The 24,810-nt window shown below is 37.9% G+C and overlaps 1 protein-coding gene across 9 annotated transcripts in view; it reads left to right on the top strand.

Moving 5' to 3' along the window:
• LOC139131495 (phosphorylase b kinase regulatory subunit alpha, liver isoform-like) overlaps positions 1-24,810 on the top strand; it is a 51,645-nt gene that overhangs the window by 19,902 nt on the left and 6,933 nt on the right. For 3 of the 9 annotated variants that reach the window (XM_070697575.1, XM_070697574.1, XM_070697570.1), the window contains exons 9-21: positions 847-1,065; positions 2,219-2,405; positions 3,259-3,393; positions 4,138-4,392; positions 4,970-5,140; positions 7,200-7,226; positions 7,957-8,154; positions 12,204-12,444; positions 13,114-13,192; positions 14,385-14,411; positions 20,266-20,502; positions 22,676-22,805; positions 23,430-23,528. In XM_070697575.1, coding sequence (XP_070553676.1) covers positions 847-1,065; positions 2,219-2,405; positions 3,259-3,393; positions 4,138-4,392; positions 4,970-5,140; positions 7,200-7,226; positions 7,957-8,154; positions 12,204-12,444; positions 13,114-13,192; positions 14,385-14,411; positions 20,266-20,502; positions 22,676-22,805; positions 23,430-23,528 — 2,005 coding nt within the window. The remainder of the gene's footprint in view (positions 1-846; positions 1,066-2,218; positions 2,406-3,258; positions 3,394-4,137; positions 4,393-4,969; positions 5,141-7,199; positions 7,227-7,956; positions 8,155-12,203; positions 12,445-13,113; positions 13,193-14,384; positions 14,412-20,265; positions 20,503-22,675; positions 22,806-23,429; positions 23,529-24,810) is intronic. The other 6 variants (XM_070697576.1, XM_070697571.1, XM_070697578.1 and 3 more) reach the window with 4 other exon arrangements.

The raw sequence follows: 24,810 nt of genomic DNA, 5'->3' as shown, positions 1-24,810 counted from the left end.
AAGTGAGCGTAATTCAATAAAATGACCTATACCTGCCTGAACTCTGATTATTGCTCATTCCCTAACTCCTTTTGTGAACAAAATCTCTGGTTCGTTTATTTAATTCGGCTGATTTTCCAAGGAGTACTCAAGATTTTCACTGCAGCAGCATACTTTGACTTCTATTGATATGCTAATATGGACGTTGCGCATTCAAACGCGTATAGCGTGACGGCCGGTCAGGGTGAAAATCTTGAGTGTTCCTTGGAAAATCAGCCAAATTACGTAAACGAACCAGAAATTTTGTTCACAAAAGGAGTTAGGGAATGAGCAATAATCAGAGTTCAGGCAGGTATAGGTCATTTTATTAAATTACACTCACTTTGGTTTATTTTGCCGTTCAAAGTTCCGACATAAGTTTTGTCGTCGTAATAGACCCATTTTCGCTCCCAGTTGCCCCGCAGCTATCCGTGGCGGGGTTGACCTTTTGATGACCCGCATAGCGACGCACGCTACCCCGCCAACAGATAGCTGCTTTTCCACAGCTAATTGTATGTGTGTGTCTGTGTCTGTCTGTCTGTATCTATGTCTGTCTGTCTGCATGCGTGTGTGCATGTATGTGTGTGCATCTGTGTGTGTCTGTGTGTGTAAGATATTTGAATATCATGGACATCTAAAAACTGGATTTTCAATCCAAAAGATTAACAAGACAAGAAATTTTGAAATGTATTATTTTACTGTTTCTTGAAAACTCATAACTCATAAAGCTTTGCCATGAAGTCAGTAATTCAATTATTTTAGTGCATATGTAAAATAGTGTATTCACCAGGGAAAATGAGTCATACTCTATTATAATTCTGTTGTCAGGATCCATGCAGGCTCTACTATGAACCATATGAGCTGAAAGTCTTTGAGAACATAGAATGTGAGTGGCCAGTGTTCTGGTGCTATCTCTTGATAGATGGCATCTTCCACAATAACAAGGCCATGGCATCGGAGTACCGGGAGGCCCTCAACGACATCTTGCTGACCACAGAGGACGGCCACAAAGTGGTGCCAGAGTTGTACTATGTACCGGCTGATAAGGTAAACTGCTGGAAATAGTCAGATACTCTTTAACCCTTCCACCATCAACATTTGTGCAACAGTAGTTTTCTACAGCAAAGACCGACGTCCATACTGGGAAATGGGGTGAAATGATTAAAGTTTGGCCTTGTCAGCACCATGCACTGACTTTCAAAGAGCTGCTAAGCAGTCCATTTGAAATGGCAAGTTGTAATAGTCTCATACTGTGTTTTGCCAGGAATTTGAAATAAAGGTGAATGTTTTAAAGTGCCAATACCTGTAACTTTTGATTATCTTTTAAATACATGTATGTGTGTGTTTTTAATGTCAACTACAGTTTCTTGATCTACTCCTCAAAGTATGTTGAGATACACAGTATTCAGCTTGTCAACTCAGCCCTAATGTGTAGACTGCATTGTTATTGTTGACTAGTGTATTCTGGTATGGACCAAAATTCAAATTCAAACAATAACAGTGCATTCTAAATGTTTAGACGCTGTGTTGACAGGCTGAATAGTAGGTGTTTTAACATGCTTTGAGTAGTAGAACAAGAACTTGAAATTGACATACAAAACAAAACAATAATCATCAAAAGTTGCAGCTACTGGCCCTTAAGAACTCCAGATACATTTAGATACATTTCTGCTGTTCCCAATATGATTACATTGAAACGCACTGGGCAAGCTTTGTTATATTCAGTGGCTTATCGTCCAGAAGGACAACATATTCATATACAGTACATATGTATATGTAGGTCCTGTGAAAGTACAAGAAATAGATTTAGAAGTATTAATTGCAGAGAAACATTTTGTGTGAGTGAACACACATTCTGGCAGAAATATTTGATCCACTTGTCAACTCTCTGTTTCCAAGATATCATAATGAAACTACAAAATGAGACTTTCAGTGTTTTAACACATTGTAATAAAAGTAACAATTCTCTTAGATTTAATTTTGCTGTCTTTTCCTGTTTATTTAATCCCAGTGAAAATGGTAAATAGGAATAGACTCTTTTGTCGTTGTGATAATGAAATACACGTAGTTCATGTGAATCCCAGTGACAATATCTAAAGCATAAAAATGCTTTTGAAAATAAATCATTAACAGCATGTATCTATTAATGTTAGGATACAGTTTACAAATGTCTTTTCCTTCTGTGCTGTGATACTTCCAGGTTGACGCAGAGTACAGGGACCCACACAGTCAGGAACGGCTACCAGGCGGTAAAATACCACAAATGTGGGGCACATCACTGTATATTGTGAGCTCTTTGTTACAAGAGAGTTTCCTTCAAGTTGGAGAGCTGGACCCACTGAACAGACGGTACTGCACTGAGCCCAAACCAGATTTGGTTGTTCAAGGTAAAAATCTAGAAAATTCCTCTACTGTTGAACAATAGAAGATCTCATGACCTGCCAAAATTTTAAAAATATGTAATATGTTCACGTATGGCAGGTGTTAAATAAGTAATGTTACAAACAGTAAAAGTTTTGTGGTGGTGAAAGGATTAAAGTAAGCAGTCTGAAATCTTTAACCTGTCACCACAATGCTTTAGTCCAGACTCATTGTTTTTCAATAGTAATCGTGAACCTGGTTGCAAGGAACTGGGGTGAGCACGTTAAAATTTTTAGCGACACTGGTAAAACTGTTACTGGAATATATGTGTACTGTATACAGCATACTAGTAAAAAGATGATATGAACTGAGTGATCGTGTTATCAGATAGGATCCATGACATCATACCACTTTATAAACAGTTGATGTACCCTCCATCAATGTATCATTATTATCCAGATTTTGTTGTTGGTTTTTTTTGGTGTCCCATGAGTCAAATAAGACATTAGTGATATGGCAATTGTGCTTCTTTTTAAAAATGGGTGTGCACTGCAGCATTGTTAAATATTCACATCTGTCAAAGCCATATCAGTGACATGATAAATCTTTGACTGCGGTCGTGATGCCAGTTTTCTCAAAACCACTGATGATCACATATATTAGTGCTGTAGTACCAGCGCAGAACTCACTACCAGGAGGCAACCGTCTATAGTTTTAACAAAGGTGAAGATTTTCCACCACAAATAGCAGGCTAGGAAGTAAAACGCAAAAGTTACACCACACAAAAACATTGCAGTCTTACAGTCCATGCCAGACTCATTGATCTCATTTCAGTCATTGATTTTACTTTGTGTTTTATTTTTTCCTCCATGGCAACAGTGGCCATTCTGGCAGAGGATTGCATTGTACAGCAGGCAATGCTGAAGCAAGATTTACACCTTCAAACTATCTCACAAGTTGCTCCTATTCAGGTACACCCAGCACGGGTACTTAGTCACCTCTACTCTCAACTCGGTATGTAACAATTTCCCATCACACACTGAAATATTGACTCTCCAGTCATAGAGATGGTGAACTTTTATTTTGTATGCGTATTAAACATTGTTTGTGGCTTGGTGCTGCACCAAAGGCATCTTCACGTACAGTTGCTGTGAAGCACATGCCTTTGGTTTGAAGAGGCCAGTAGCTGTAATGTTTGACAATTTTTTCACCATTTTCGTTTTTAACGTCAACTACAGTTTCTTGTTCTACTCTCAAAAGCATCTTGAGAAACACAGTATTCAGCTTGTCGACATAGTCTGAATGTGTGTGATCTGCATTGTTATAGTTAAGCAGTGAATTATGGTCTGAACGAGAAATCAAATATTAACAATAACATTTTGTTTTACATATGTAAAATCTCTGTATTGGCATGCTCTATAGTGTGTCTTTCAACATGCTTTTGGGAGTAGAACAAAAACTTGTAATCGGCATTCAAAACAGAAATACAGTTGTGACAAAAATTATCAAAAGTCACAGCTACTGGCCTTTTTAAACTTATTGTTACCAGAAATTTGATTACACTCAGAAATTGAAAGCAGAATGGGTAGGTATGATGAAACAGTCTGTCCACTGATGGTAAAAAACCATTGAATATGTTGTTCCCCATACAGTAGTCTTCTAGCTAGGCAATGGATGTAACTTGTTTGCAATGTACACTGTCATTGTCTATTGCAATGAACAGATCTGAACACAAATATATCTCATGTATTCCCGTAGGCAAGAACAAGAGAATGGGTCTATCAGGCCGTCCATCCCACGACATTGGCCTCTTGAGCACCTCAAAGCTCTACGTACTCCGAGACCAGGTCTTTGTATTTACACCCCAGTTCCTGGATCAGCACCAGTTCTACCTTGCCCTTGACAATGATCTTCTAGTGGACATGTTCAAGACAGACCTGGCTTATCTTCGGTACAACTGGAATGAACTTGGCCGACCCACCTTGACAATGACCATTACGCATAGTATGCTGGGTAAGTTTTGACTTCTAATCACATGTGCCGTTTGCATCAGTAATCAGTAGTCGAAAATTGATTTCTCTGCATACTTCAAAATGACCTCAGTCAAGTGGTAGACCATAACATCGTTTTAAACATTTTTAATTTAGTGTTTTTAAATATTTGTCCCTGTGGCACATTCTACCTTGGTACAGTATGACAACAGCAGATAAAAAGATTGTACATGTATGTGTATCTCTTATGTCATCTTTCCCCACTTTGCCCATTTCTCCAAGTGTAGCTCCATCTTTGCCATGCAAAACTGTAGTGAAGCAACCCCCAACCCTCCAAAAAAAGAGGCAAGAAAAATGAAAGAGTCATGGTGGTGTACTTTTCTAAATTTTTCTCACACCATCGTGGCCTTCCCCATGTAAATATATTGACTTTTCACGACAGATATACTATAAGAATCCTGTGTTAAGTCTCATAGGAATCCAATGGGATTGCTGTAGTGCTTCCACAAGATTTCTGTGTAATTATGAACATGGCAAACGGGGAAGAGAAGAATTAAAAATGTCCAGTCTGATATATATTCATGTATTCCTATTCTCAGATAAGGAAATGAATTTGCAAGCAGCAGTTTTGGCAACAATACGCAAACTACAGACAGGCTACACCAATGGAGTTCGTGTTAAAATGGGCAAGCTACAGGACTTCATCAGTACTTCTTGCTTCTGTCGTCTGACTTTCTTAGAAGGATCTGCCGAGGATCGGGATGAGCATGGTTCGTGTGTTATCCTTCTTTGTTTTCTGCTCCGTTGTCCTGTGGTTTGGCCATGTGTTTGTGATGTGTTTTAATGCTTGTAGTGATTTGCTGTGGTGAACGTCTTTGTCACTGAGCATCCCTGTGAATATAAAAAAATATTATTGGAAAACTTTGTTACAATATAGGATTGTTAGATCATGGAATTTGATCCGGGTGAGTTCTAGATTTTTTCTCTAGAAAAGTAAAGAAATTTTGAGAAAAGTGGACGAAAATCCTTTATAAATACTGAAAATGAGTTCTTTTTTAGAGAAATCAAACCAGTAAGTCGATCACCGTGATCTGTACTCCAGATTTCAACATCTCTAAATGAAACAACAAAACATTTTGTTACTCTTTCTTACACTGAAATCAAACGAAGCCCTTTATTTTGAATATATACAAACGTCAAAAATGATATTTTGAGAGATACGTGTACAAAGTTTGATGTTGGCGTGTATATGCATCAATATATACTAGAGTTGGTGTATGAGTTGATTCTTTCATAGATCGTATCATGATCATATTGAATGTGTGAAGCCATGTCATGGATCTATAGACATCAACTTTGTTATGCCTCATACTTTATAGTGTTTTGTAATTGAATTAATCTTGTGTGTGAACAAAGGCATTTCTACCTGGAACCAAGCTTTGTAGATAATAGGATGTTATTTTAACCCTTCCACCTCCCATAAACAGTGTGTAATAGTCCAATCCATTGAAAACAATGGAAGTGAGACCAAATGTAGGGAGAGGAAGGGTTAAGATTTTGCTTGAGACATGGTGTGTGTGCGTGAGTGACATGTCTCACTGGCTTGATGAAATGTGAAAAGACAATTGATACGAGTCTACCATTTCAGTCTGGCATTTGTTGTTCCAGGTTAACATAGTGTTCAGCCAAATCACTAACATTTTTCGCAGCAGCTGAAAGTTAATGCAGAACATTGCTAGACTACGCTGAGACTTTTTCTTGGCTCTGGTGCGAGATTTACCGCAGAACCAGACAAGGGTTTGCTTGTCCAATCATTTCACAATTACTGAAGTCATATGACACATTTCTCAAAAGCTGAAACATCACGCATTGAGAGGACACACAAAATACCGTGGTACCGGCATTAATAACCATTTATAATCGCACTGGTCTCTTTTACCAATAAATTGCACACAAGACAAATTTGATGAACATCAAGAGCTGAGGACGACACTTTTAATCCTTACTGTTTTTGTTAGCTGTCGTGAAAAAAGTGACCAACAAGGAATGACCTAGACTGAAAGATCCATCACTTGAGGGCGCTCTCTAAGCTAGAGGGAGAGCATATAGGACGCCCTCAAGCGACGAATCTGTCAGTCTAAAGGAGTGACCTTATAAAGTAAGAGACCTTGCCATCTCTACAATTCATTTACGCCAGATTGACATAAACATAACAATATGAACAATATTTTATTATCAAGTGATTGTGTATTCCAGGAAAACATACAAACGTGCAGGGGATAATATTTGTAAAGCCACTATTTTCATAGATGGCTGTACACGGAAGTTAACCAACAAGAATGAGTCTCAGTGTTGAAATATTTGGATTTTTATTTTTGCTAGTGTTAAATATCACTCTAACTCCTAGCTCTGAGCCGTAATTAGCAAGTTTTATTTCATAATTTCTCAGTGTGTGTCACATTTCACGTTATCACTCTTGCGTCTCACTGTTTGCTATTTGTGTTTCGCCGGTAATTGTTTACGTTCACATCGTTCATGATGTCACGATCTCCATGCAATGAACCTCCCTGCAAAACGCTGAATCCACAAAGCTCTCCAAATTTGCTGTGATCAGTTTAAATGTTACACAGTTATCCAAGCCCATCGGCATGTGTAGCCTTCCTCGCGGCTTTATTACGTTGTAGCGTAGTGTTGTACTTTATTTACCAACTGTGCTGCCTGAAGCGTGTGGTAGTTGATTTCCTATTGGATTACCCTTCGCAGTATAGTTGTAGTTGAAGTAACAGCAGTGTATGTTTTTCACTTGTAATCACACCGTACTGTGAATAGTATTCACAGTGGAAAACCTCATTCAGTGTGAGTAACCATACACATCCTCTATTACATTCCATCCCTGTGCCAAAGGTCATCAAAGGTCATGTCAAATCCTGCCCCAATCTACGTCATATCATATCATAACATCATTTTCAAAGGGTGATCACATCCCTCCCCTGCATTTACTTCAAAATGCAAGGGCCCTCCACAGTCATAGAGTTCAAGCAGTCAAAAGAAAACAGTCGTCAACCCAAAGCCTTAAGGTGTCGCATAGTCTCATTTCTTACCAAAGACGTAAAATTGCAAATAAACTGGGAAAGCACGGTCCATTTTCTCGTAAAAGCGTCCATCTCTAGGCTATGTTAGACCTCAATGAAACGTTCACAAAATGGGCATAGTTGGGGCACACGGTAGTTTATAGAATCCATTTGCGCACAGTATAACATCACGTTTAAAGACATGAAAGAACTCAAAGAGTCAAATAAATGTAAATATCCACTATCTTAACAATAGACTTATTATTAAAAATAACACTTAGAAGTAGTAATAACATTTTAAAAGCGTGATTTTCTTAACGCCATGAAATAACAGTCACCTAACAGCATGTAACTTTTGGATCACTTTTTGCTTTGGTTGTGTTCCTAGATTTTATACTGACTTTCTTTTCCTCCTCTGGAAAGACGCCTCTGTAATTTAGGTTCTTGTTGACTTCTTGGAGCATCATGAAACATATTTCTCGCTTATCTGTGAAATGTATCTACTTCCGATGCAGGTGGAGATGAGATCTCCAGGTATCTGGAGTCTCTCCTCTTCCCTACCTGTCCCAAGCCAAACCTGCCGACCCTAGACAGGAGCGACTCAGTCAGCGACACGAGTCCCAGGCCTCACGTGCGGGAGAGGCGCAAGAGCTCAGTGCACGGCATTATTCAGCGTACTAGATCAGTGCATATAGAACTGGCTGAGACCACAGGTACATAAAAACAGAATGATGTTGTTTAGCTGACAGCGAGGGCGCACTAGATTTCAAGAGACGTCACATTTTCTTAGTTTAATACAGGTTTAGTTTGTTAGAAGGTATTTTAAAATCACATGTCAGGGTAGAGACAAATATAGAAGTGTCAAAAATCTCTGATAAATCTCTGCATCCCTAAATACAAATATCAAAAAAGTAGTGAGGATAAATTGAAATAAAGATAACTGAAGGTAGGCTGGACAAACCATTGTGTCACCCTCTTAATCCTCTCTGCAATTTATTCTGTTTCTCCGCATTCCTTGTCTGTTATACTCACTGTCAATTTAGATCTTGACACGTTTTGATACAAGTGCCATGTCTCTTGTGTCTCCCTTTTCTCTCAAGTATAATATACAGATGCAAACTTTGTCATTTTCTAGTGCCAAACTGACACTACTACGATTTTGAAGGCTCGTTAAAATTAAATACAACCACAGATGACCAAAAATAGAATAATAATATCAGGTTTTAGAGGTGACTGCTCAAATTCTTCATATGAAAAACAACACCATGATGCCATTGTCAGTAGCCATGCAGAGAAATTCATTTGATTTTAACCATCCCCACCCTGAGCTGTGAAGATTTGTTGATCCACCAAGGCTGTAGGAGATAGAACTACATGTAGTTTGATAACAGTCAGAGAGATACACAGAAGTAATTCAGCTCCTAGCTTTTCATAGGTGTAATTGTTGTTTTACAGTATGTTTCACTCATTCATCATTCCACATCTTTCTATGCACTGTGCACCCAAGTTACTTCTTCAATTAAATTTACAATTCATTGTTCATATCACCATGTCATCCTGTATGTCTGATCCGTTTAAATTTCTGTCAAACCATTGTCATTTTAGACAGAGTAACCTAACAACCCCTACCTTCTCTCTGTGTGTGTTATAGATCGGGATCAGTAGTTCTGTGGAGTAATCAGCTACTTTTTTTTTGTCTTCTCTCTGCTTCCGTATTCTTATTCAACTTCCAATATTGCATATGGCTTTGTAACTAGACTGACGTGTGTGACATGAGCAAAGTAACGTATATGTTGAGAAAGTCTTGTGCCAAACAGAGGGCTGTGACAGAAAAGCCAAGATCTATGCTTTACCCTGTTGGCCTGAAATGAAACTGTATCTATATTTCCTCTGGGTCTGTCATTCTGATTGCATTTTGTTTCCACTGCAAAACTATCCTTCAACAAGATTCTTCCTCTGCACTGCAAAGTATCTTCCTCAGCTGCCATATTGGATACAATTGCAGGTCAGGGGTCAACAAGGGTCATGCAACAAGTACAGTGCCCTTTCATTCACCTCACTTCCCAGGACATGTCGCCCTTCAGAACAAAATTTTATATCCCTAAACTCCATTACAAACACTTTACCTCTTCTGAAGGGTGTATTAATTTGAAGGGTTTCCTGTACTTGTGACCCCATTTGCCCTGATCATGATTCTGTCAATCTATTGAGGTCAAAGGTCAACAATGGGGTAAAAAATTATTGGGTTTGACCATGTATTGGTTATGATGTTAGACTCATTTCTCTGTTTTTGACCTGTGACCCACGCATTATTCCAAATATGGTAGTTGAAACTGAAAGTATCATATACTTCTAGTACTTTATTCACCACTTCACAACTGGAGTTTTCAATATCTCTGAAATCAATGTAAATTGACTATTGTTATCAGTACATCTGATCAGATGGCTCTTTTGTAATTGTTTAGCTTTTAAGTGTCACAGACATTTAATCTTAACATATTTAGATTCTACAAGCACTTAATGGTAAGATACTAGCAGCCATAAGATACATAGGCGTAGTTTACATAGTGTTATACAAAGTATTCAATGAAGTAGTGTGGGCCTTAGATCACAGATGGCCTCAAGCACAGGAAGAATTTCCTTTGCACCAAGGTTTGCTCAAATCAAAGAAAATAGGTTTGCCCTTTATTATGAGGGTCTTTTCGCCAGAGGTTTGCACTAAGTGATTTTATGTTGAATTATTTTATACATTTAATACAATACACTACCAAACAAAATCACTCTCTGTGTGACATCAAGGGCCAAGGCAAGGCAAGAGTATTATGTCACATGCAGTGTGCTTGAGTCCACCATTGGCCAATGGCCCATACATCATTGTTTGTTAAATTGTATGTAGCTTTTGCAATACCATTGAATTTTTGGACTCTGAATTTAAAAGTAAAATTTGAAAATAGTGCATTTCAAAGTCAATGTCACATCCATGTGTGATAGGTATTTGCTGTGTATACATTTCAGTGTCAGAGGAGCACACAACTGATGATGACAACACTTGAAGTGTGGAACTGCATGATGAAATTTTTGTTACATTTTTTATGAGAAAATTCAGACCAAGCAAGTGTGCATACCTTAAGAAATCAACATTGTACAAGCTCAAAAAGACCACATGAGCTTAATAAGAAGGTACAACTGTAGACCTTACTCCTGCGAAACAAAACAAAAAGACAGATCCAATGATCCCATACTATGCTGAATATTTCACGAATAAAATTCACACTTTATCATCCATTGACATGATCACAAATCCCACTTAAAGGGCGTATGTAGCTAAAAAATGTAGTCCATTGCCAATTCCAGATGGCGATCTAGTTTGGTCAGAATGAGAGGATTTTGTGAATAATGTTTACGTCTGATATACAATCAGTGATATACATGTACAAGTTTCACTGTGGCTTGGAGTATCAGTCATGTTTAAATACCACATTCAAACTTGATTACAGGACAAGCCTTTGATGCAGGATTCTCTGCATGCTGGTTTTGAGGGGTGCACCACCCCTCTGGCTTTATTTGAGAAGTCCATTCATATGTTAATGACCATACAAAAAGGATACTTTTCACGACAAAAGAATATGCAAATAATGCATATCTGGAAAAATGATATCCGGGGAAATGTTATGTAAACCATACATACTTCTTGGTTTGTCTCAGTTGTGCTGGGACTGACACTTTGACATTATCACATGGTGGATAACTACCGGTATGTATTTTTGAGGTTTGGCTACGTTGGCTAATCCATACACTGGCAGACTACAGACACTAGACAGCCAAAATTGCCAGCAAAGACATGTGCAGAGTTCGCATGGCAGGCAAATATCAAATGGGAAGATCTTTTGTTGATTTTAGTTGGGCTGCTATGCTTTTGTACCAGGTCCTGTACATTGTAACATCTGTATTGGTTAGGGAACTCATCATCACAGATTCTTAATAATAAAAATGCACTGTCACAAAATCTTAAAAAGTGCACTACTATCACAAAATAATTGTAAACAATGATGTCACAAAATTTACTGGTATTGACAAAGCTCTATAACATAGTTTTAGTATGTGTACATCAGGCAGGTTTGATATATTATCAAAGTTATGTGTATTAAATGTTAGTCCGCTGCATTAATGAACAACAGAATTTCCAAACAGTGTTATGTTGGGAATCCGAATCTTTGTAACTGCAATACACGATTTTTAGGAGGTGTTTGACCCTGAGAAAGTTGTCAAAATAGTATATACCTGAAATAGTTACAAACTCTTGCTTACAAATTGTTTATAATAATGTATGTGCATAAATTTGCATATTGATTTTGATTTTTGTTGTTGGGTTATAAACTTGTAGGTTAATAGTGCTAAAGCAAATTAAATACGTATACAACATTATGGATCATGTATACCAAGGCACTTTAAATTGTGTTTGGAGTTCCAATCGAAATCACATTGAACCTCTTAGCATACATAGAACCATCTTCGTTTTGATTTTATCCACAAATCATACCGCCATCTACCCTACCCAAAAGAGATTGTCATTCAACTACAAATGATTGACATCCTCATAAACATTACTCTCAAGTATTTCCAAATCAGTGTGTGTGAAACATCATGTTCTCCAGTGGTCTCAGTGACAAATTTGTGTCGTGAGAACGGGACAAATTTGTGTCATGAGCATTTAGTCGTTTACATTATCAATAAACTAAAATCCGCTCAACACACATAACAGATATTAAGATACCGACACCAGGATCCTGGTCACCCACACAGTCTCCAAGACTCAGACGTCGAATATCGACAGCGGCACCATCGCCGGAGATGGACCGGCAGGACCGGCCCAGCTGGAGTGATGACAAGAGTGTCCTGGACATGTACAAGGGAGTGGAGGCCTCAGAATTGGTTGAACAACTCAGAGACACCACTTCGCTGACAGACCAGGCTGATATTGTCCACTACTTGTTCTGCACAAAGTAAGTCACTGAATTAATGTCCTTGACGTCTGTTAGCAAATAAGATATAGCTTGTATATCCACTCTTTTATAATACTATTAATTATTTTCAGTTATTAGAAAACTTAATACGGGCAAATGATAGTTTGAAGTAGAGAAGAAAAAGAATGACTTGACATGAGCGACTTATGTATATAGAGTACAACATGCAGGCAAAGAATGGCAAACGCAGCCTTAATAGATATTTTAGAGGAATTTTTATCCTTTGCCTATTTTGGATCAACCCATTAAATCCACAGGGTGGTAATAAACCTTTATTCTGTCAGGCCTTTCAAGTCAGTAGAAAGTAGTATTGAGCCAAAATATAAACGTATACTCACCTATGTGGTGGCGTGATGTGTTTTAGTGGGTTAAGTCAGCAAAAATTGTGTTTACAGTATCCGTGTTTTCAAGGATCTTCAAATGCTGATGTCTTGGTTATAATGCAACATGCCTCTGGCTTCAGCCGACTTGACCTGATGGTGAAATATGAACTTGGTATGAGAAGAGTTAATACAGTTTTCTCTCCCCTGATTGAACCAACTAACTTCCAGTCTGCGTTGCCATGAGAATATGATAAAAGAGAATGCAGAGAACTGTGCTGCAGATCTAATTGTTTGTCTTTTTTTCTCTTCTTTTACTGTTCACCAGAGGTGCCAAGTGGGACACTGAGATAACAGGAGAGCCAGGCAGCACTGTAGAAAGTCTATTGATTGAACTCTATTACAAGGTAAGTGTGTGGTGTGAACAGTTGAAAAGAGCTTGCTGCTGATTCTTGGTTGTCTATGCGAAGCACTTGTAAAGCTCTGTACTCAAATTTCCTTTGCAACAAGACTGGCTGATTGTTACAGACCTGCAGAAAGTGGCAAATGCACACACAAAAATTGAAAAATGAAGGTATGCTTGCAGCAGCAAAATTATTCAAAGATATATGTGGGTGATATTTGACAGTGCAGCTCTTGCATGTCACATAGAGTACAGCAAACGCCAGCATTGTGTCATTGTTGTCTTTCAGCTGCTGTGTTCCGTACACTGCATGCCTTGACTTTGTACAGGTTATGCACAACACATACTGTGCTACCTTACACTTGGGGATAATGGTATATATCCTTACTTTGCGTCTGTTTCCATTTGACCTTTCACCTTTCACCTTTCAGCTGGAAAAATTCTGCTCTGTATCCTGTTCTCTATATTACAGCATGGATTGATGCCTACTCTTTTTTTGCTCCGCCAAGCTTGTTAAGCAAACATAAATGAGGGGTTAGTTTCAGACAGGGTTCGAACACCTCACTTTCATTCTCTGTTTACTGATCAAGATCACAGTTCCATAATGTGATGACATGCCACACTTTCTTTGTTTCTAAAATTTAAGTTTAAAAAGTGGCAGAGAAAAATACCCTGTTAAATGCTAACCCCTCTATACCATGATTTGTCGTGTAGCTAGGCATTACTACATCATACGCTGTGTGCAAATATTAGTTATCATAATGGACAAAACTGTACTTACATCCTTCAAATATTGAGATTCTCTTGTATCCAAGTTTCATGGAGAGGTTTGTATATTCAGTGACAAATTCTATTACCATGAGACTGGGTATGAGTGAAATCAGCCACAGGCTTGTACAAGTTTGTCCAAATGCAACATCATCGCTGATATGATCAACATTGTAAGCAGACTCAAGGCTAAATTATCCCAATTCAATTTAGCACAAACAAGGTATTAAATTGCTCAAATTTCAAAAATTTCCGACAGAATGGCCAAGCATTATGGATACATTGAAAGCATTTCAAAGTTCAAATGGAGTCTGCTTGCATGTTAACAAGTTCAACACTCAAATGCATTGGGTTAGAAGCCATAGTTCCCATGGTAATTTCCCGGCATGTCATTTAATGGTGATTATTTTTTGTAATGTCAACTACAGGCTGCACGTGAAAGTAGCAGAAGTCAGGTAATCTTCATTACGGCATGTATTGTTGTCTTCCATCTGACTGCTCTGTAAAGTGCTAGCAGATATAAGAAACAAACAAAAGTTGCTCTCTAAACCCCTTGTCAATAATTAGGGGTCATGGCTAGTTAAAACATGTATTGACAAAGGAAACTCATTGAATTTATGGGAGATGGTTTCACAGATATCTCAGACAAGCCTGTGTCGATTTTTATCTAATAATGCACAATGGCATACATATGCAGGTTAATTTGTTTTTCAATATGATCCAATATGGCTGCCAGGCGGCCATGTTGTCACCATTTTTTCATGTCTGAAGCCATTTCTAAGACATACCTTGACTGCTTGCTTTCAAAGTTGGCACAAGGACAATACACAGTGACTTACATACGTTCAAAGAATTAATTCATGTATAATCAAATATGGCCACCAGGTGGCCATTTTGTTCTGGTTCTTAAATATCTCAGCCCATTACACAGACATGTAATGACAGTGTATTCTTTCAAATTTGCCACGAGGACAACACACCATGACATAAATATGCATGTCTTAAATTTTCAGCAATATAATCCAATATGGTCACTAGGTAGCCATTTTGTTCTGAGTTTTCAGTGTCCAAAGTCATTACTCACTCATGCCTGGACTAATTTCTTTTGGCATTGGTATAATATGACAATACATGACTTTACAGATGCATGTCAAATTTCTTTGAGAAAGAATCTAATATGGCTGCCAAGTGGCCACTTTCTTCTGACTCTTTCATACCTACTGTCATAACATATAACCACATCTATTACCCAACTTTTACAGAGAGTTAGCTGTACTAATTCCATTCGTACTTGGTACATCAACATTGCACATTCACATCATTACAAAATCAATATTTTCTGTACCATTTATTGGATATGCTTCGACCAATTTCACTTCTACATGATTTCCGTCAATGGTTTCCAAATTTATTTAATAACCCAGCAGGGACTATGTCATTTACAATGACTTGTTTTGATTTTTCTGCACATATTCAGAATAATTATATGCCAAGGTTATTCTATTAAAACAGTGTTGTGCATTATGCATACTCTCTGCACTATACACAACCACCTGTCCATTTAAATTCTGATCTGAAATGTTTGTTAGTCCCCACGGACACCGTCCGGGGGGACTTATAGGTTTGGTCATGTCCGTGCGTGTGTGCGTCCGTGCGTGTGTGCGTCCGTGCGTCCGTCCGTCCGTTCACGCAGATATCTCAGAGATGCCTGAAGCGATTTCATTCAAACTTGGTACAAGGATTACTTCATATGTCATACAGATGCACGTTGATTTGTTTTGCGATACGATCCAATATGGCCGCCAGGCGGCCATTTTATTACGATTTTTTCATGTACAGAGCCATAACTCAGACATGTTTCAACCGATTTTATTCAAAGTTGGTACAAGGACATTGACCAATGTCATAGATACGCACGTCATTTGTTTTGTGATACGATCCAATATGGCCGCCAGGCGGCCATTTTATTACGATTTTTTCATGTACAGAGCCATAACTCAGACATGTTTCAACCGATTTTATCAAACGTTGGTACAAGGACATTGACCAATGTCATAGATATGCATGTCGATTTGTTTTGTGATACGATCCAATATGGCCGCCAGGCGGCCATTTTATTACGATATTTTCATATACAATGCCATAACTCAAACATGTTTTAACCGATTTTATTCAAAGTTGGTACAAGGACATTGACCAATGTCATAGATATGCATGTCAATTTGTTTTGTGATACGATCCAATATGGCTGCTGTGTGGCCATTTTGTTACAATTTTTTTCATATGCAGAGGCATAACTCAGGCATATCTCAACCGATTTTATTCAAAGTTGGTACAAGGACATTGACCTATGTCTTACATATGTACATCGATTTGTTATGTGATACGATCCAATATGGCCGCTAGGCAGCCATTTTATTACGATATTTTCATGTACAGAGCAATAACTCAGACATGTTTCAACGGATTTTATTCAAAGTTGGTACAAGGAGATTGACTAATGTCATACATATGCATGTCAATTTGTTATGTGATACAATTCAATATGGCTGCCTTGCGGCCATTTTGTTACGATTTTTTCATGTCGAGGGCCATAATACTCTAAGGCATATCTTAACCGATTGTATTCAAAGTTGGTACAAGGACATTAACCTATGACATACATATGTATGTCAATTTGTTTCTTGATATGATCCAATTTCGTGTCCTTAGCCATAACTTGGGCATGTCTCAACTAATTTTATTCACCGATTTTATTCAGACTTAGTACAAGGACATTGACCTATGTCATACGTGTATTGATTTGTTTTATGATACAATCCAATATGGCCGCCGTGTGGCCATTTTTTCCCGGTTTTTTCATGTCCGGAACCATAACTCAGACATGTATCAAGCAAATTTATTCAAAGTTGGTACAAGGACATTGACTTATTTATACATATGTATGTCGATTGGTTTCACGATTTGGTCCAATATGGCCACATGGTAGCAATTTTGTTATGGTTGTTTCATGTCGAGAGCCATAACTCTGGCAAGTCGCAACTGATCTTATTCAAAGTTGGTACATGTACATTGACTACGTCATACATATACATGTTGATTTTTAAACAGTAAGATCAAATATCGTTGCATGGCGGTGATTTTGTTACAATTTTCAGATGTACAGAGCCATAACTCTGACAGACATATTTCCACCAGTATCATTCAAAGTTGGTACAAGGACATTGACCTATTTCATACATATGCTCGTCAATTTGTTTCACGTCATGTAGCAGCAACATGTCAATTATTGAAGTTTCGTAAGTAGGCTCATATGTCAAGAAATACGTACTGCATCAAATTCATGAAACTTTATACAGATGTTAACTGATGTTAAGGTCACATTGCTTTAACATTGAAAAAGACATTTATCAGTGTCATTTTAATTAATTTGTAATTGCATAAGTAATGAACTTTCCTAATTAGGGTTATATAGCCACAAATTAATACAACGTCAAATGTGATGAAACTTGATACAGATGTTGATCTCATAGTGTTGTAAATACTGCATCAAAACTTTATGAAATATGGTACCAGTGATAATCTGTCAAGTGTTAGAATTGTATGCAAAAATGTTTTGCAACATCCTGTTGATTAATTCCTAGTTGACTCATTTTATGAACTTTAGGATGGTGGCCTACATTGGTTTTATGTTTTCATCACCATGGAACTCATTCTTGGCCATTGAGCGCCATCTGTATCAAAGTATTTTTATCACAGACCTAATTAATGAAGAGGACTCTATCCTCTTAGGACATGTAATCAAAGTACCCATTAACAAGTGGGGACTGTGTCATCAACGATGACTTGTTATTCAAAAACCTTTCAGCAGTTTAAACTTCCAGTGACCATTCAATCAACTTATCATGTTTAGGGGAAGTTCAAATTAATTACCTCATTGGATTTTCACTCCCAAACTTTGATTTAGGGGAAAGAAGGGGGAGGGGGGTTAAGAGGTCAAGTGCAATGAGTTCAATTTGTCGTGCACGTTTTAATTATCCTAAGTCCCCAACCCTCACGGCAACACCTGGCACAAGGTTGACTGGCATGGCTGAGATTTTTAACGCTTCTTTTCCACAGCTGTTGCTCAAAAGTGTTTTTATTTTTCTTAACTCTGACCGATGTCACCACTTCATGGTGTCATTTTGATTTGTATGGTGATCCTAAAAGACGGTATTATGGAGCTTCTGATTATAATTGTTGACCAAAATTGAAACTTTCATGTCCAAAATGTCCTGAACCCAAGGATTCTAATATCTGACCAATGTGATACATGCACATACTTGTGTACACATAGACAGTGTGCTTTAACACTGTGGTCATCTAAATATATATTACCAAGACTTGATCCAAAATTTTAGACGGGATCACTGTACTACAAAAACACCCCCAAAGTTATCTTTCATCAATACTAATCTTGTTCAATATGTACTGGTAATCTCCTCAGACTGACTATTGCACCATTATTATATTATAAATTACACTAATATGACATGTTCAAAATCAATTCCTCTGTTTCAAAATCCAAGCGTAACGTATAATGATATTACTTATTACTAGTGAACCTTTGTGGACATCGGTCAGACTAAGTAGAAATGGTTTTTGCACCATTGCGAATACTAACTTGCATGAAGAGTTTTTACCAACCCAACTTTTACAGGTGAATATCTCCACCATGGAATGTCCCTGTCCAAATGGGCAGCCATCGTGACCAAAATTGTGAAATGTGGAGCAACGCTTTTACCTTTGATGATATGTTAAAGCTTTGCGAGACTGATGTGTTTGACCCGTCTTTTCACACTTTCCATGCATGTGTTCTGTCGCAGTCCTATTGTATCCAACAATTCGAGCTCCATCAGATGTAACTTTAGATGTACTTCCATAATTTTTGTACTGTCGATAAAAACGCATTTCTTATCATATTAGCAAATTTGAATAGGGCTTTATTCCATAGCTTTTCTGGTTACAAATTTTGTAAATGTACTTACAATGACAGTATGCTTGCAGAATGTCACATAACAGAGTAAATTATGAAGTTGAAAAGAAGTTTCTGCTTTAATTCTTAGATGGACTCTTAGATTATATTGAAACAATCATGAAAATAGAAAAATTGAGTGTGTGAAATTTTCCATGTTGGTTTTTTGAACTGTTTACCCTGGTACTTTTCAAAATTTTGAGCATATGCAATACAAAGCATTACTCTGGCCTTAAATACTAATTTTCTGATTGAATTAATGCTGTGACATCGCAACTGTTTCAAGATTAATGATACAAAAACATTACAGAATCAAATGGGCACAGAACAAAAAAAGTCAGATAGTATCCATTGTCAACTTTAGTTTTAGAATGGTAGCCCATATTATCAACAGTAGACATCAGACCATTCCATTTAGAAAACAGGGGTGGAAAAAATGGACCTCATTTGCTTTCTCCATTTCAACATGCTTATAATGAACACTGTGTTTGCTGCCCTTTAGAAATAACAGTATTTCTGTAAAAGTTGTCAAACTGTACAGTTGTGTGAGTTGCAAGTGATCGTCTTCACACCAGGTGTCTAAGGTGCACCATCACTTCTCATATATAATCAACTAATCCTACCTTTTTCAGCAAAGTGATCAGTAAATGGTAGTTGGGACATAATCAAAGATGTGATGAGATTGATACTTTGTCAGACATCACTTTCAATAGAACCCCTTTGTGGCAATTGAAATATGTGAAGATTTTATGTTTTGTCTGTTTCATGCGTTTCTCTGTGTGATTGGAGTACGGGTATATCCATAAGCTTGTCACATGTTACTCATCTAAGTAACCAAGACACCTATACATCTATTGCAAATTTGAAGATTTTGTGAAAGCCGAGTGCAGCTTAACTTTTTCCTATGAAGGTTTTGGTCATACTGCATTGTCATCTTTGATGAAGTTTGGACCATGTACATAAAGACAGGGGTGGAAGTGTTGAAGTACTTGTCACTAAAATAAGCATGTTTTATATGTGCTGTGTACTTGTTTGCATTAAATGATGATTTCCTTTGACGTGGTCAATTCTTCAACCCTTTCACCCCCATGATGTGATGTGATGGTTCAAACCTGGCATGGATAACAATAGAGTCTGACCAAACTTTACCAGGGACAAGGTATACGCTACACTTTAAATGAGACACATGAACTTTACACCACTGTGATTCTGTGACGTGAATAGCCAGTACTGTGCATAACATTTGTGTGTTATATCGATGTGTTTGATATGTTTTTCTCATGTCACCATTACAGGCCGGCCACATGAAGCATTGGTCCATAGTAAGACACACAGCTGGGATGCTGGGTAAAAGGGTGGAGGATCTGGCCCAGGCTGCCACTGATCTCATCGTGAGACAGAAACAGCTGACGGTCGGCATGCCGCCGGAGCCAAGAGAGAAAGTGATCACAGCACCTCTGCCTCCAGACCAGCTGAAGAAAATTATCTACGATGCGTGTGGTGAAGATAGCAGTACTGCTGTGCTGACACAGGTACTGTCATGGCTTTGAGATATTGTGTCTTGTCAGTTTACATAGTAGCTGTTTATCATGATTTGCTGATTACAATGTGCAAATACAGTAAGGTTTGAAGTTATATTTGAGTTTTGTGTCGCATTTTCGTAAATTGAATTTGGAGACAGTGACTTTATTTGAAAAAAATAAATAAAATAAAATAACAGAGCCATGCAATTTCTATAAACTTTCCCAAAACATTCCACTTCAAGTTTTGATCCACAGAACGGAAAAAATAGCAAATATGAGGCATAGAATCTTTATTTTTCCTGTGAAATCTTTCCATATTTTATTCATTTAAAGCCGGGGCGAAATGGACCGGGATCCGGATTAATGCCAAGTTTCGGTGGGCGTTTGGGGCACGGCTCTGCATAATGAGTCTGTTGGTAACGGTTGCTATCGTTCGCATTATCTGCGTAATCTGTTTGCTCTCAACTCACGCTCTGACTATAAGCTTAGGTACAGCCTTCGCAATACGCGAAAGAAAAAAGAAAGAGGAAAAAAATATCAATTTCCTAAAAACAGGAGCGTGTTGAGTTGATGTACTGAAGTTTTTGCTGAGTTGATTCACTGAAGTTCTGGGGTCATCGTTCGAGAATGATTCTGCTACTGACCGCCATATCTACATACGGAATTGGCGCCGTACGTAGTACGCGTAGTGGAAATAATCATCAAGAAAGTAATAAACATAAACATTAAAAATAATCCGAAGCTGGTAATTTCGTATGTTGAAATCACGAATTACCGATCTAAACATTGACTGAGAAACACGGTCAGGAAAATGGAAGGAAACAGGTGAACGACGCGACGTCATGACCGATCGCTAAAAATAAGTTCACTACATCACGGAAGGATCGAGATTTCCATGAATCTCGCGTACCACTATATCTGTAAGCGATCGAGGTCGGCTGCTCGGTTGCTTTGTCCCCGGACAACTCATCACGATCACGAGTTATGTTCATTTTTAGAGCAATGGGATGAACCGGGGACTGGGTTCATAGAGATCTTCGTTATTGAAGAAATTGAAGTCCAACCTTTGTCGAAATCATACGATGTAGTGCCAACTCAATGAGCCGATCTCGGACACACGGTATCAGTAGGCCTAAGCCTTTCAAAGAAGATCGGGTGATGACGCGTCGACGCTCACTTGCTCACCTTGAACTGACCTTGACAAATACTGTTTTTTGATGTCTTTACAAGCTTTGTTTAATTCTCATAGCAGAAGTCCAAACGTTACTGGGGCAACCGGTATGTCAAAACCTTACCAACCCTCCGAACACGACATGTCATTGTGAGAACACGTGTACATGTACAAACCATACGGCCGTTTTCAGGGCTAGCATTTATATCAAAAGCGACTGTAGCGTACCGGTACTTTCGGCCGTAGATTTGGAGGGGGGGGGGGCTGTTTAAAAAAGTGGCTCTCTTTGACTGACTGTAATTAAATTGATCATGGAGGCTACCGTCATGCTTTAATATTTAGTTGTTTTCGATGTCATTGTAAACTATGGAATCTGCCTGCATACAGTGTACGCACTTTTCGCAAGGATACATCGTACCGGTACTGACTCATCTCTTGCTAAGTCACGACCGAAAATGGCTCACTTTCGCGATGTCATTGCATCATAAACGCTTGTTAGTAAAATAGTTTATGACAACCACGACGTTTTCATCCTGTGTGCACGCCAATATACATGTAACTCTGAGCGTACACATGGTTTATTTACATCGTAATTATACTCGTATGCACAGCAAATGTTTGGCCAGTTTACACCTCTGCGCGTCACTGAATGATTGACAATTGTTTGAATTGCGGAACGACTGTTCCCTAGGGGCCATTTCCTTTGTTACGAAAGCGATTTTTCCCCCAATCGTAGTAATTTGAAAAGGCTTTGTGAAACTTTGCGGATACCTGTATGGCCTACGTGTTTATGAAACAGTCTATGTTTATGGTATGCCAATAATGTTTGTTTGAGAATTGCTTCGGCTGATTTTCACGGAGCGGTCTACCTTGCTGTTGCCAGTTGTCACTCAAGCGCCATTATGAATTTTCGATGAGTTAGGGGTCTTTTATACCCCGCACCGGGGTTTAATGGACATTACAGCATTAGGGTCATTTGCATGTTCATGGTCTGTGTTTCATTCATTTCAGGAAATTCTGTTCTACCTGGCTGCATTTATCAAGACTGAACCAGAGTTGTTCCATGAAATGCTTCGTCTCCGTGTCGGTCTTATCATCCAAGTGATGGCATCCGAGCTAGCGAGGACGTTGGAATGTTCAGGTCAGTGATCCACCTGCATAACCACTGTGAAAATTCTAATTTTTTTTCTTGCTTCAATGGAAAACAGAGAAATAATCGTGTTTTGCTCTTTTTTGTTCAAACATTTAATGTCTGATGACTTTTCTGCCGAAATATAAAAAGACATACATATGCATAGGTACCACTCTGTCATGTGTGCCGAAAGCATATACATTACAAAACAATACCTGCTAAAATCAGTGAACGAGAAACATATTTGGCAGACATCTGACAATATAGTCTTCAAACATTTTTATTAGATTTTCCAGCATAAACTGCATATATGTATATAACCTACCATACACTAGATATTGAATTTCTTGAGTTTTTTGCGATTATCATGATTTGACATGGAGATGCCACATTTTATGTCAACATTTTCATGATTCATATCCTCAGAGATAAAATCAATCAATACCTGTTCTGGGTAGAATTTGTAAAAGAGCTGTGTCAATGGTTTAAATATTGTCAGGTACTGTAGATAATATCAATGTATAATGTCCATACATGTATGTAGGCACTGTTTTTGTGTACAGGTAATGATATCATTCATCATTTTCTTCCTATGTAATATCGATCAGTGCTCAATGAATTTGAACTTCACAGGTGAGGAGGCATACGAACACCTGATGAATCTGAGTCCCTATGAGATGAAATGTCTCCTACATCACATTCTCAGCGGCAAAGAATTTGGCGTGACCAGCAGTGAGTATTGAACATCTCCATCACAATTTGTACATCTTGTGTTCACACTGAAAGATTTATTGTCATGTCTGTAGTTGTCATCATGTTTCTTTCACAGTTGTTTTCATGAACATTAATGTGGGGGTTTTGTTGAAAAGATTTGTCAAGTCAAGAATAACAAACTTCTGTTATCTATAAACCACCAGTCAGATCTATTCCTAACGTGTCTTTCTTAATTTCCAATTCAGTGTAATGAGTATTTGTTTGTTTTGCATCCACCAATGAAAATATTCTACACTTTTTGCATGTAGGTTTTTAACCCATTTGTGAATTCAGTGGCCAAGTTAGGATTCAGTGCATAGACTAAACCATGTAGTCAGATCCATTCCTAACGTGTCTTTCTTAATTTCCAATTCAGTGTAATGAGTATTTGTTTGTTTTGCATCCACCAATGAAAATATTCTACACTTTTTGCATGTAGGTTTTTAACCCATTTGTGAATTCAGTGGCCAAGTTAGGATTCAGTGTGTAGACTAAACCATGTAGTTACACAAAACAGGACTCACAAACTCATGGTGGTGCAGAGAGTTTTGCACACACTCGCAAAGAAAAATTCTGGCCTTAAATTCTCCCTGATGGTACATGTAGCAAACTATTTGTCTCCAAGTATCTTTCAAGATAAATTAATGCAAATATAACCTCCTGCACACTAAGTGTTAACTTTGTATATTTAAGGTAGTATGCACCTCGAAAGTGAAAGACTTAAACTTTTGCTCTAACTTTCCTCAAGGGATCTTTCAATCATTCTCTTTCAAAATCAAGAATAAAAATAGGGGGTCAACATGCAAATTTTTGTACTAGAGAAACAAATTACCCAAGATTTACCGATATTAGAAATTCAAAATTGCCGCCATCCCTGTGTTAACTCTATGGAGAAAAATAAAAATTTTCGAATCTCGAAAAACTAAGCCGGTGAAAAGTTTTCTTTCACCAAGAGCTTTAAAATGAACCCCTACATGTGGTGTATCAGAAGAGAATTGTAAAAGTTTGAGAGTCCGTATGTCTGTCCTGGAGGTGCGTTCTACCTTAAGTTTTAATATGTAAAGTTTTTCACTGATTTTACACACTTTTATACCACCTTATTCTATTGACGAGCATGGATCTAAAGCGATTCTTGCCAACACAACAAGTCATCATGATTTTTTTTTCAACAATAGATCCCAAGCATATTTTACAGTCTTGATGCAGAAAATCTTTTCACGGCACCTATTGTGACATTAAAATATGACACCTTGAGCATCAT

Source organism: Ptychodera flava, chromosome 4, assembly GCF_041260155.1.
Source record: "Ptychodera flava strain L36383 chromosome 4, AS_Pfla_20210202, whole genome shotgun sequence".
Lineage (NCBI taxonomy): Eukaryota > Metazoa > Hemichordata > Enteropneusta > Ptychoderidae > Ptychodera > Ptychodera flava.
This window is presented reverse-complemented; position numbering and strand designations above follow the sequence as displayed.